This window comes from Elgaria multicarinata, chromosome 1 (genome assembly GCF_023053635.1).
Source record: "Elgaria multicarinata webbii isolate HBS135686 ecotype San Diego chromosome 1, rElgMul1.1.pri, whole genome shotgun sequence".
Taxonomy (NCBI): domain Eukaryota; kingdom Metazoa; phylum Chordata; class Lepidosauria; order Squamata; family Anguidae; genus Elgaria; species Elgaria multicarinata.
This window is the reverse complement of record NC_086171.1, coordinates 117,295,226-117,309,531: the sequence shown is the minus strand read 5'-3', so window position 1 is coordinate 117,309,531 and position 14,306 is coordinate 117,295,226. Positions and strand designations below refer to the sequence as shown.

Below are 14,306 nucleotides of genomic sequence, written 5' to 3'. Positions count from 1 at the left end.
TTACTACCTAGTAAATTGTACAGGGTCAGGATTGTGCTGTGAGTTGTTTAATATTCTTACATCTTCCTAGTCCCCCTTTGACTTTTGCTTCAATTTTATTCCCTTTTTCAGTGAGAAATGTTTATGTCTTCCTAATCTCTCTGAAGAAATATCCATTTCACATATTAAAGAATTCTACCTCTCAGTTGGTACAGGGCAAATGGATGTGTTGGAAAAGCAAACTCATGAATGTGTCATCAAATGTCAAGCAAGATGCCTCCCCACCTTTCCCTTGTCACAAGAGTATCACAATGTTGTTATTCCCTTCACCCGGGTGCATGGCATGTTTTCTGAATGACTACCTTTGTTCACTGAATGTGAGAAATGTTGCAGTCAATAGGAGATAAATCACTTTGGGAGTTATATACATGAAAAACAGTGTATAAATGCCTAAAGATCCACTACTGGATATATTCAAATTAAATGGCAACCTGCCACACCCCAGTATGTTTTAAAATCCATATAGTGCAATAAATTTATGCCTAGATAATTTATACCTACATAAGAAGAGCCATGCTGGATCAGACCAAGGATCCATCTAGTCCAGCACTCTGTTCACACAGTGGCCAACCAGCTGTTGACCAGGGACCCACTAGCAGGACACAGTGCAACAAACACACACACACACACACACACACACACACACACACACACACACACACACACACACTCCTCAGGAATTGGTGTATACAGGCTTATTGCCTCTGATCCTGGAGGTAGAACATAGCAATCAGGACTAGTGGCCATTGATAGCCTTCTCCTCCAGGAATTTATCCAAACCCTTTTAAAACCAACCACATTGGTGGCCATCACTACATCATGTGGTAGTGAATCCCATAGTTTAAATATGTGCTGTGTGAAAAAGTATTTCCTTTTATCTGTCCTCATGGGATGACCCCAGGTTCTAGTATTATGGGAGAGGGAGAAAAATGTCTCCCTGTCCACATTCTCCACACCAGCTTAATTTTGTACAACACTATCATGTCTCCCCTTTCTTTCCTTTTTTCCAAGCTAAACAATCCCAGCTGTTGTACCCTTCCCTCATAGGGGAGATGCTCCAGTCCCTTGACCATTTTAGTTGCCCTTTTCTGCATAAATATCTTTATACCTGATAAAGATACTACACTATACGGATTTTGGAATTTTCCTGAAGACCAACATGGGTGCCTTTGTTTTTAGTATGTTTTAAGAGCATTTTTGTGGTTACTTTTCAATACCTCAAAATAACCATAGCAACATTAACAGCACAGATTAAACAGTCACACACCATCTTTTTCTTCAAGCAAAGAGATTTGTATGTTTGGCAGCATGGCATGTATACAGCTATGCTGTATACATTAATATTAGGTCCACGGGTTCTAATATTTTGAGAGAGGGAGAAAAATGTCTCCCTATCCATATTCTCCATACCATGCATAATTTTGTACACCTCTATCATGTCTCCCCTTAGCCTCCTTTTCCCCAAGCTAAACAATCCCAGTTGTTGTAACCTTCCCTCACAGGGGAGATGCTCCAGTCCCTTAATCATTTTAGTTGCCCTTTTCTGCACTTTTCCCAGCTCTATAATATCCTATCTGTGCAAGTAGAGTGCTCATATGGACAGTGTTTTCATCACATCAGACCCAGTGTGCTGTTGAAAGAGACTCAGAAAGAGCAATCCTACGATCCCCAAGGAAGCATCCCAGGAACACAGGATTGTTTGGAGTCCGCCCTCCCAAGGTCGTAGGCACTGCTATGACCTCAGGAGAGGGGAGGGTCTCCGAGTTCCGATCTCCTGCCCCCTCACAGTCGCTGCAGAAAGAACCATGCCTCCTGCTGCCTGAGGACACAAATGTGGCCTCAGAGGAAGGGAAAAGGGGGCGTTCCAATGGGCAGGGAGGGAAGACGCTAGGGTACAAGACATCCTATGGCCTCTCCAGCCCCACCAGGGAGCCTCCTCTAGACAGGCTCAATGGCCCACCTAGAGGGAAAAAAATGTTAAGACGAGGATGGAGAGGCAAATCAGCTCCATTCTCCTCCTGCCCTGCCAGAAAAACCAAGTAGGGCATTGGATACTTGGAAGCCTCCAGGATCAGAGGCTTTCTGCTAAGGGGAACACAACGGCCCCATTCAGATAACACGCTAAACCATGCTGCTTAACCACAAAATGCATTCCCTTAACCATTTTGTGGTTAAGTAGCATGCTTTAGTGTGTTGTCTGAACCAAGCCAATGTAAAGAACTGCACTCTTAGGTAGCAATCCCATATAAGCTTACCTGCGGCTTGTCTATATACCTGTATACACTGCTGTGGTATACTGTTGCACTGCGTTGTTTATATGATGCAGCCGCCAACTTGCAGCCACATCGGGCCTTTCCCCCCGATGTGGTGCCAGATTTTCATGGTGCCATTTTATTGTGACTTTTTAAGTGTCTCCAAGGTCACCACGTTGTTTCCTCATCTGTCGTTGGTGGCTTTGGTTTGGGTTGAAAAAGTGGGTGTAGTCCTGATGCAAATCAGCACCTCTGTGGCAGATAGTAATTCTGCTGCTTTCTCCTCCAACTCTCCCCCCATCTCCCTCTTCCTTAATTTTTTTTTAAAAAATATTTTTAAGAAAGGCTTGTGACTTTCAGAGAACAACCATGGTTTGTTTCGGTGCTTCCTCTTTTGGGGTGGGGGTGAGGAGAGGAGAGGGGGAAGTTTAGCAAAGCAGCGGACTTCTCAAGGTCACTCCAGCCTGAAATTGGCAAGAATGGAGCTGTTTTTTAACAGGCACTGCGATTGGGCTGGGTAGCCCATGCTGACCCATGAAACTCTGTCAGTGCTGCTTTGCAGCAGTGATGCTGCAGGGTTTAAGGGGAATCAGGAGGCAAAGCAGCATTGTATAGGCATGGCCCTGAAAGTATGTCCCACTGAACACATGGGCCTTTGTTCTGAGTAGATAGTCATAGCACTGGGCTGCCAGTATGCAGAACTAACGAACTGGCTAACAATAAACCCTATTTCTTCGATTCTAAGACACACTTTTTTCCCCATATAAACATCTCTAAAAATGGGGTGCGTCTTAGAATCGCGGGTGTGTCTTAGGGTTGTTTTTTTCTGTTGGTGATACTGAAATTCGTGTGCATCTTACAATCGAAGAAATACGGTAGGTGTCAAACGTTGTCTGAACCCATCCCTAATAAGGGGTGTCCAGCACATTCTATACAGAAGAAAAGCTACAGCATTCATAGTTTTCTTCATTAATTTTCCTGCCATATGAATAAGAATTTACTTTCCTGGATCAAATTTTCCTTCCAGCTTGTTAAGGTTATCAGAAGAAATGTTATGTACTAAAAATGGGAGCAGAGGAGTAGCTCCTTTGTATGTGTTTGATGTATAATGTGTTTTGGAGATTTCCATGGTAAGTTTCCAAAGGAACAGTTGTAGTGTTTTTTGCTGCACCATCACGGCATAAGCTTTTGTGGATTAGTCTGCTAAATTGGACTCTAGTCCACAAAATAAATTTTTAAGTCTATAAGGTACCACAAGGCTCTTCGTTGTTTTTGACTGGTTAGTACCCTTCAGTCAGAATCCATTTTGGAGCTACGATATGGACACTCTGCACTGCTTGAAAAGAAATAAGTTGTTTTCCATTCTCCTCTTTGTATTCAGGATATGTATTACTTAGGTGATAACTTCATCTGTCTAAGGAAGTGAGCTCTGGTTCACAAAAGCTTATGGAATGCCGTGACCACACTGCTTTTTTAATCCTTTAAGACAAAACAAAGTTTGTCACTTTAGTGCAGGGAATTTGCACCTTTTTTTTTCAGCATGAGAGCCAAATTCAATTTCAGAGCAATTCTCAGGGGGCCACACTCCATGGGCAGGGCTGAAGTCAAAAGGGTTTGGGCCAAAAACAAAAGTGGCACAGCAAAAACACCAATGTACTTCACCTTAAAACTCTTACTTCCAGGAAGTACGCTCTAGGAGAGCCTTTTAGAATGTGGGGTAGGAGAAGAAATGAGCAAGAGTACAGAAACCAGTAAACTTTTGGTGTTTGGGGGAATGTCATCTGGGGAAATCAGGATGGCCAGATTTTGCCTCCTGGGCCTCTGAGGTTAACGGGACCAGAATAACATGGCTATGCCTCTTATTCTTACCCGACAGGAAAAAAAATGAAAACAACAAAGACTCTTGTGGCACCTCAAAGCCTGGGGCTGTCTACACACCCTGTACAACTCATGGTGGCTGCTAATTGTGTCGTTTCTCTGTTGTGGAATGAGCTCCCTAGAGAGGTTTGCCTGGCACCAACGTTATATTCTTTTCGACGCCAGGTGAAGACCTTCTTATTCTCTCAGTATTTTAACAGTTTATCATAGTCTTTTAACCTTGCTGTTCTAAATTTATTTATTTATTTATTTATTTTATATACTGCCCCATAGCTGAAGCTCTCTGGGCGGTTGACAAAAGTTAAAAACAGTAAACATTAAAAAAAAGTATATAAAATTTAAAAACATAAAAACAACAGTACAGAAACAACAGTATCCATTTAAAAACAACAGCTCTGGGGTCTGTTAAAGAACAAACTTAGCGTTGTTAAATGCTGTTAAATGCCTGGGAGAAAAGTCTTGACCTGGCGCTGAAAAGATAACAGTGTTGGCGCTAGGCGAGCCTCATCGGGGAGATCATTCCACAGTTGGGGGCCACCACCGAAAAGGCCCTCTCCCTTGTTGCCATCCTCCGAGCTTCCCTCAGAGTAGGCACTTGGAGGAGGACCTTAAAATGTTGAGCACAGTGTATGGGTAGGTTCATGTCGGGAGAGGCGTTCCATCAGGTATTATGGTCCCAAGCCATGTAGGGCTTTAAAACTGAATTTTGAATCTGTATAAATCTCTCTATTGCCGCTCGATTTTACCCTAGTATTTTTATTGTTTTTATACTGTTGTTTGTTTTATACTTTGGTTTGTGTCTGACGGTTTTAAGTTTTGTGAACCACCCAGAGAGCTTCAGCTACTGAACAGTATAGAAATGCAATAAATAAATAAATACGACACAGCCGCCAACTTGCACGCAACATAGGCTTTTATGGTGAAACTGTGCAGAACCCCCTGGGTTTTCCTTTTAATATGAGGTCACCACCTTCTTTGCGCCGTCTGTTGGTGGTGACCTCGCTGCGCACCGAAGCTGGGGGCCTTCCTCGGGCATATCAAGCCTCATAGTAGGTTAAGGGGGTGCGCGGGAGGGCTGGGCAGGGTATGGGTTCTATGAGCTCAATGGCTGCCAGCGCTGCCTGGAAAGCCCATTCTCCCCTCTGCTGTGGGGATTTTGTGTCCCCACCCCACAGCAATGAAACCACAGGCTCCAAAGCAGCACCGTGAAGGCAGCCTCCCTAACACAGATAGGGCGCAATCCGATGGACAGCCCCGGAACTCAATAAGCTTCTGAGTTTCCTATGCCCTGCTAGGCTGAAGTCAGGAGGGTGGGAGGAGGAGCGGAGATCTTTTCTCCCTGTCCTCTAGTCTCCTTTGTTTTTGCAAGATGGGCTTTTCAGACCATCTAGCAAGGACGCTTTGGAGGGGAAGGAGGCTCAGGATAAATCATATCCTGGCCTCTTCAGGCTCCTCCCTGGCCCACAACCCCCTTTCCTCCTCTTCAAGGTTAATTTTCCGACCTTGGAGAGGCGCCCTGCGCAGTTTTCTCTGCTCTGGCTGTGAGCGGGTGGGGATGGAGGTGCAGTCTCAGCAGAGATTTCCCCAGCCATCCTATGGTTCCTGGGAAGCTCCTGCTGGGAGTTGCAAGGCTTCTTTCCGTCAAAACATGTATAGGATTGCACCCCATTCTAGCTTTAACTTTCATGGACTGTAGCCCACTTCGTCCTATGCAAGATGAAGCTTATGCCAGAGTGAATGTGTTAGTCTTTAAGATGCCACAAGACTCTTCGTTGCAACAGGCTAACGCGGCTTCCAGAAACAGGAACAAACAAGTTCAGCTGCCTTGAAAATGGCAAACCGGATTGCTCCCTGTGAAATTTCCCTTTCCTATAAAAGAAAAGCCCTCTTTTCCATCTAATCAAACTTCCCTGCTCCGTCGGGAAGAGAAATTTCCCCTACCTACCGCCCTCTGCAGCTAGGCGCGCCTCTTCAGCCTGTTTGGGCGGAAAACAAACCAACCCATGGGCTTTGCTTGGCCGCGCCTTCACTCGGCAGAGGGTTGGGCTTCGCCTCTGCAAACACCAAGAGGCGACGGGGGACGCCCCCGCCCTGACTTCTCCTCGCAGCACGAACCACCCCCGCAAGCTCACAGCAGCAAGGGCCGCGACGGACCTGCAAGGCAAGGGGCGTGGCCTGCCGGGAGACGGGGCGTGGCCTCGTGGCAAAGGACAAGGGTGAACGGCCTTCTCCTCCCAGAGTGCGGAATTTTTTTCTGTCACGTCGGGGACGGTGGAGGCAAAATGGCGCCGGCAGTCGCTGCGAGTGGAGACCGGGGACTGAAAAGCCTGGTGTGGCAGAGTGAGTGCCGGGGGGGCGGTGTCGGGGTTTTCTCTCCCCGTCCCTTAGCTCCTCTCCTCTCTCATCCTGATATCCTGCTAAAACAAAACACAAACGTCCTTTAGCGGTAGCGCATGCCGCAGCAGAACCGGTCCCACTGCGGTGGCTGCTGGAGGCCCTCCCCGTACGTCCTCTGGCTGTCAGTGGAGTGGAGGGAAGGGTCGGTGGTGCAAGGCATAAATTTGATTATGGTCTTCGTGAGAGGATGGGGTGGCCGTCGGTATGGGGTGCTGAGGTAACCCCTTTTTTTGTATTGGTCCCGCTCCTGTGCATTTAACTGTATCCTGACGTGCAAAAATTAAAATACAATAATGTCTTCGGGAGCAGTTCCTTCGCGCTCTTCACGCCAAAGAGCCTGCTAAATTTTTGCATGTCAACCTGCTGTTTAAAAAAAGGCGGAATTGGCAACCCTCTTCATTTTCTTCCTGATCGCTCAGGGTGCAGTATATGGGTCTCGATCCTGTCCTCCCGCTTTCTCCTCCTCCTCACAATAATCATTTATTAGAAGCCAATATTTCAGCCACGAGAACGGGTGGAGAAATAACTCAATAGCCCAAGGTCACCCAGGCATGCGTTGCGGCTGAATAGGGATTTGAACTTGGGTCTAAGTCCAATCTAATCAATAGTTTTTGAGAGAAAAGGGAGTCTACAGTGTTCAGTACATGTTGCTAATTCCTGGGGTGGAGAAAGGTTGATTGATCAGGTGGAGAGGAGGAGTTGTGATGAAGAATGAAGTTGATTTTTTACAGAAATCTGTAAGGTGGGCATTTTAGAATTTAGGTTGTGATAAGGTGTGTGAGAGAGGAAGTGTTTTACTACACCATAAGATTACAGTCTTTTACCATGGTAAAATGCTTACACACACACACACACACACACACACACGTACCTCATCACAGCTTAGATTCTAAAATGAATGAAGCGGTTAATGGAAGAAGAGCAAAGGTTACCGACATCTGGGAAATGCAGTGTAATGAATAGAGTATTGGAGCTGAATCTGGGTTCCAATTTCTGTTTAGCTGTGAAAGTTACTGGATGAACAAGGGTGAATCACTCATACCACATAGATTTTTCTAAGGATAAACTGGAATTATCCTACATCCCACCATTCTGAGTTCATTGGAGGGCGGGAACACAACATTACGATAAGTAAGGGTGCAACCCTATGCATGTTTAGACAGAAAACAGTCTTAAAATTCCTACGGACTTTTCAAAGACTTTTTTCTGTAAAAGCATATATAGAATTACGCCCTAAAACACTGTTGTGCCTGCACTTGTGTTCCTTCCCAACATCTGCATGGGAAGGAACGCAGTTGTGAACTTTCCCGTTTTTTAAAAATAAAAAATTAAAACGGGGAGGAGAGGAACAGGGTCGTTCCTCCCCCCTTTAAAAAAAAAATTATCTGTATCTCCACAGCTGCGCACAGACAGATAATAAAAAGAAATGGGGGGGGGGAATGGGCAGCCAGAGGGAGGACATGAGGAGAGGGGGCAGGGACTCTGGGCGAACCACCTTACTTCTCTTCCCTCTGGCTGCCCTTTCCTCCCCTCATTTATTTTTATTTTTATTATATGTATCTGCGCAGCTGCAGAGCTACAGATAACATAATTAAAAAGGGGGGAGGAATAGCCCCGTTCCTCTCCCCCCCCATTTTTTTTTTTTTTTTTACTTTTACAGGCATGGGCGGGGCTGCCCTTGGTGACCAATCAGGGGGCGCCATGGGCTCCGCTGCCAAAAAAGTTGGGGTACTGCGAAGCCACCCCAGGGCAAAAGCTCCATGTAGACATGCCCCAGTTGACCAGTTTTAAGGAGGGTTGGATTTCTTTAAATGGTTGTATCAGGGCTGTTGAAAGACAAAATGATATGAAGGTTATAAGGGTTTTGTTGTTCAGGATGCTGTGCAAGTGGTATGTGGCTGAAATCCTTTCCTCCAAACCGTATGTCTACAGGATCTGGCAGGTAATAGCTCTCAGACGGCAATGTTATGCAGAGCTGAATATATAAAAGAGAGTTTCAATCAGTTTGCTTTTCTAAATCTGTACAGGAAAGAGGTCCACATGTGGTACTTCCACTTGCTTATTTCTTCCTAAACTGTAGATAGAGATGACAGTTAATGAGTTGTATTACATACAGAATCTTCTTAGCAATATGATTTCCTGCATTGAGCAGGGGGTTGGACTCTACTATTCCATGATTCTATGAAATATAATGTGGGATTTTTTTGGTGCATTTTAAAAATTCTTAGTTTTTAGCTTTCAGACCCCCTCCCCGCAAAAAAACACAGTGGCAGTGTGTGTTATGATTTATTTTGTCCTCTGCCATTTGACCAATAATAAGTGACTGTCACCATTTTTTCTGTGCCCACATTTGCTTCATGCTTTTACTTCTGTGATTTCCTCTCCAGGTTTGTTTCCTCTTCATTTCTATGTGTATTAAAGTAAATTGAGAGTCATTATGGTTATTTTGAGCTAAAGGGGTGTGAGTTTTTCAGTAGCCATCCATCAAAACTCCCATGACTGAAGACACAATTATTTTGTTAAATTAGAGCCCAGAGCTCCATGACACAGGACTATGATTTTAGTTATTTGTCAAGTACCCACATCTTTGACTTAGGGACCTACAAAATACTTCTATTAAATATGCTTTAAAAAAATGAAATATCAGCTTATGTATTGGGAGAAAGCAGTAGCTTCTCCCTTATACTCCCACATGCTTATTCCTTCCCTGTCCTACATTGATCCAATATGTGTTAGTGTAGAGGTCCATGGTAGTAGCTTCTATTAGCTGTCAGAGAGGGGTGATGGAAGCCTCTCTCCAGCTTCATGTACTTGACTAGAGGCCGTGCCTGGAAAGGGTGAAATGCAGGGCATGAAATATTGCTGATATTAAGTTTATCAGAGGGACACATTTGTAATTATAGAGCAGCTTTCACCAAATTGGTGCCGTACAGATGTTTTAGACTTCAACTCCCATTAGCTTTAGCTAGCATAGCCAATGGTTAGGAATGCTGAGAATTGTAGTCCAAAGCATCTAGAGAGCAATAGGTTGGGGAAGGCTAGAGATTAAGGGTGTAATCCTATACAGACTTGAAAATAAATCTTACTGAAGTCATAGAATTGCACTGTTAGGAAGACATTAAGCTACAGGTGGACCAGACTTGTCTTTACTAGATCATGTTGGTGGACTTGTTGAGTAAGATAGGCAGTTTAATTATCTGATAAAATGTAATCCTCTATAAATATAAGAATGGAGAGGGTGTGAGAGATCTGTATCTCTTGATTCTCTTTGTTTGTACAGTGTAATGTATATTGATGGTACTATATAATAATTTCAAAGATTAAGCACTGTCTGTAGAAGCAGTATTGCTATTGATAATAACACTTCCTGTCAGCCTAGGAGTTGTATGTGCATATTGAGGTATAGGAGTTTCTAAAGCCAAATTGCATTATCTCTGGAAACAGAAGGCAGAGCAAATTGGATCATACATTTATAAGGAAAATACCTGGAAGAATAATTATGTTTTGGTCCAAAATATTAAGGATACCACACCCAAAGCATTGTATAGTGCTTTCCTTTCTTAGTTATTACAGGAAGGATGGTGGATTGAAGGATGTAATTTATCTTAAAACATAATTAATCAACATGTTTCTGAATATTGTCACTTCCCCTGTGATACTTCTAAACAAGTAAACAGAACTTGTAAAAATGGAGAAGTAATAGAAGAGGTCTCGCAAGTGGAGAATTTCCTAACATGCTTGTGAGTTTCTGATAGATTATTTACTTTTTGAAGTTCAGATGCGCAGAGTAATATGCCACATCTTTTTGAGGCAAGCAGAGATGAGCGGAAAGGCAAATATTTCCTCTAACCAAATATATCCAAATTTAATACTTTATTTCTGGATCTACAGTAATGTAAGGGTAAATGAATAACTTGGCTACAATACCTTTTGAGTTTGTTTACAATAGTTTGTGAAGACCGTGTCTGATCCTAATGCATTTAGGATCAGACCAACTGAATGGCTTTAGGACTGTTTTCTTCATTCAGGCTATCTGGGTTTCAAAGTTTCTAACTAGCTTTGCAGAATTGGAATAGCAATTCAAATGTTGCACTTGCATTGCCAAATGCTTATGTACAGTGTTCTGCAGTGCAGTGAGAGGAGAGAAGCTTGAAGTTTTGTTCAGACTTAACACCAAACCATGTAAATATTCCCCTCTCTCTTTCCCTTGTATGAAATGATCTCATTCTATCAGCCACTCCTGGTTTGCCTCAAACTATAGTTTGCTGTTTCATCTGGACTGACAAAGGCTCAGTCCAGACAACACATTTCTCTACGCAATGGGAAAACTCCACTGAATGGTTGAGTTTATAGGGGGTACTCACCACACAACATGTTCACCATTGTGTGACTGTGGGCTCCCATAGAGTTGAGTAATAGTCAACGTGACATTTGATTGACAGTTCCTCCACCCTCTCTGATGGTATCCCAGCAGCCATTGCTGCAAAAAAACACAATCCCAGCGGCTCTCCTAGAGCAGCACTCCCTCCTTTTGCTGTTCTTACCAGGGAACTCGGTAGCCAGTGGGAAAAGTCAACTCAACGGGAAACTCCACAGAGCCCTTCACACAACACAACAGTTGTACAGGAACTCTCCTCTGCACAGCATGGATATTTAGCATGGAGTGTTTTCCAAAAAAATCCCTCCACCATTGCATGGAGTTTTCCCTCCAGACAACACATTTCTCACTGTGGAGTTCTAAAACCACTGTTGAGAAACGTGTTGTCTGAACTGAGCCAAACTGTGGCTTGCCTTGCAAATGGTTCCAGCCAATTTGCCACAGTTTGATAATTGGCTGAAATGGCAAACTAAGAAAGGTGAGGGGAAGAAGTTGTGTGGCCTCAGTATACTAGACTAAATCAGACTCAAATTAAGTTGTTAACTAACGAATGGGTTTGGGTTTCTTACAGTTTTGCTGCTGTAGTTTTAATACCAAGTATTTCAAGGTCAGTTTTTTTGAATTGGTACCACTTAGCAAAAACAATACTTAAGAATGTAAGTTTTTTTAAAAAAAATAAAATGAAGTTGTTTTTTTAAAAAAGAGTTCATTTGCAACGTCAGGCCTTTCCCACCACAGACCTGGGGCTCTGTCACATTGTTGTACTACTGCTATTTGAACTGGTGAATTTCTTTTTTCAGAGCTGAAAAAAGCAGTGTTTGATGACTGTAGGAAAGAAGAAGAGTGGAAGGTAAGGTTAATTCTTTGAACTGAGTGTCACTGGTAAGTTGTTCATCTATTGTTTATGTCATGGGCTGAGCCCATGGTCCCTTTAAGGGAGCATCTTTTGCTTCATCCCAGGGAGAGGGAGAGGGGTTTGTGTCTAAAAAGGGAGTAGCAAGCGAAATGCCAAGGCAGCGCTGGGCGAGAAGAGCCTGGCATCTGATAACGCCACCCCAGGCCGGTATTTGGGGGAAGGTAATAAGTTGCAGCTGTGCAATGTCTGGGAGCATTCCCCCCTCCCTTCGGGAGAGGTGTGGGTCGCTATGGGGTTTCTATTGGTCAGGGTGGGTCTGGTGACAAGGGGGTTCCAGAGGGGGATAAAAGGCTTGGGCACCTAAGGGTCCAGCCTCTTTCTTGTGGGTGTTAGGAGGCCAGCGTGTGTGTGGTGAGTCAGAGCATCCAGGCCGGACTGGCTGGATGGCAGAGGCCCCACGCAGCCGCTGAGGGAAGGAGTTTAGCTCGAGTGGCGTAAAGCCAAGTTGGGGTGAGCAACAAAGGTTGAGTCGCAGAGTTAAGTGTTTTGTTTTGTTTTAGAATAGGTTTGGGTACAATTTGGGCAAGGGACCTTGCTGGAGTTACAGCTGTTGGGGGTGGTTAAGTGGGGAGTGAGTGCGAATTCTGTTAGGCTTGAGCGTGTGAAAGAGAGGGGTGAGGTATTAGTCCCTGCTGTCCTATGTGTGTCATTCCTTTGTCCGTGTTTCCCCCCAAAACCTCTTGTTAACCTTAATGTGTGGACCCTTATGAAAGTGTGTAATGTCAAGAATAAAAGCGTTTGGTCCCTACTTCTGGAGTGTGGCGTGGTTTCCTTGAGAACCTAGACTCTAAAGGGTTAGCAAGCGGCAGTGAAGGGGCGTGTGTCTGGGCTGGCTGAGTCAGACCCCCCTTCTCCGGCCGGGGAATTGCTAAGCCAAACGGAGCAGTTCCATCACAGTTTACACAATGTGCTCTTAAAAATATTTACTCAAAGTATATCAACATGTGTAATTTGGTTTCAACCTTTTGTCATGTCTCCCACCCAAACAATAGTTGTAGTTGGAAGGGTTACGGGTCTTTCAGCGTCATCATAATTCCATGGGTTCTGTGGAGGAAGCCATGATTATACCACTTTCAGACAGGCCTTTACTTTGTACTGCAGATATGCTATTAAGCTTTTTTGGTTTTAGTGGAACTTGTTCACAGGCACCTATGGTTGGGAACCTTAAAGCTTTGACCAGGTAAAAAAATTGCATTGAGATCTTCCAGTGTTTCCCCATAGTTCAGTTCAGGGTTAGTGGAAAACATGACTGTACTATTCAAGAACAAAACCTAAATTGTAAAGCAACTGCTGAATTATTGAAGAGATAAGCATCTACACTTCACTTCCAAGCTGAGGAGGGAGCTGAGATGCTTAATTTGGAAGCAGGTCAAGTCTCCCCACAAACACACACACAAGAACTGCAGTGGACAAAGATATTGTAACTGCTTCAAATATTTAGGCCAATCGAGACGAATGAATATATCTTGTGACTTTATCATTATATTCTCATTTTACCAATAACTAGTGTCAAAAGCCAACTTGAATAAATGAGCATACAATTGGGTCTAGTTGTCTAAAGCACTACTTTTTTTTTTAAATAAAGATAATTCTTCTAGATGACTTCACCACAAAGCTTCTGTCATCATGTGGTAAAATGACAGACTTACTAGCGGAGGGGATAACAGGTAAGTAAGTTAAGCAGACATCTGTAATCCTGGAATATGTGAGAACTAGTTTTGCTAGCTGATATGGTTGCAGGGACAGCCAGTGCAAAGTTTGTTTTAACCTCTGAAATGCTTCCACTTCAAAACTTCACTTTCATTCAGGCTTCGCAAAACACTTCAAACCAAAGAAATTTGTAGGAAATAAATGTAGATAGGATTGCATCCCACGCTATGTTAGTTGCAGTTAGCTCCCATTGAAATTATTGACTTTGCACAACAGATTGAGTTTTCACATTGTTTTTAGAGGGACCTAAATGTTATTAATTGAGCCTGGATTCACCCTATGTATTAGCTTCACCCAATCTGGTGCTTTCCAGATGTTTTGGAATGCAGCTCCCATTAGCCCCAGCCAGCATGGCCAGCGGTCAGGAATTCTGGGAGTTGTAGTCAAAAAATCTGGAAGCACCAGGTTGGGTAAGTCTGCTGTAGATGTTAATTGGTTAATCAGAGGTGTGTATGCACATGTTGTGAAGTTCCTAGGTCCTTCACAGTTCAAATCTCTTATAATCACACCTGACCATTCTAGTAACACTGAGAATAATTTGGGCTAAAGGTTTTGTGGCTTGGGACGAGACAGTGTTAATTCCCTACGGCAACACTTTGACAATAATTAGGGAGTGGCTTCCTTTTAAGTATGGAATAACAGAAGGTCTGTACAGGCATTTGCTTGAAACACAAGTAGACCTAAGCTGGGGAGACATGCAACTAAGTCCTGTCCTCTCAACGTCCCTCTGTGCCTG

General features: G+C 43.8%; 1 protein-coding gene across 2 annotated transcripts in view; it reads left to right on the top strand.

Moving 5' to 3' along the window:
* The first annotated feature begins 6,407 nt into the window (after positions 1 to 6,407).
* STXBP3 (syntaxin binding protein 3) overlaps positions 6,408 to 14,306 on the top strand; it is a 35,815-nt gene continuing 27,916 nt past the window's right edge. For both annotated transcript variants that reach the window (XM_063135410.1, XM_063135403.1), the window contains exons 1-3: positions 6,408 to 6,509; positions 11,745 to 11,794; positions 13,446 to 13,527. In XM_063135410.1, coding sequence (XP_062991480.1) covers positions 6,452 to 6,509; positions 11,745 to 11,794; positions 13,446 to 13,527 — 190 coding nt within the window. In that variant the 5' untranslated portion in view covers positions 6,408 to 6,451. The remainder of the gene's footprint in view (positions 6,510 to 11,744; positions 11,795 to 13,445; positions 13,528 to 14,306) is intronic.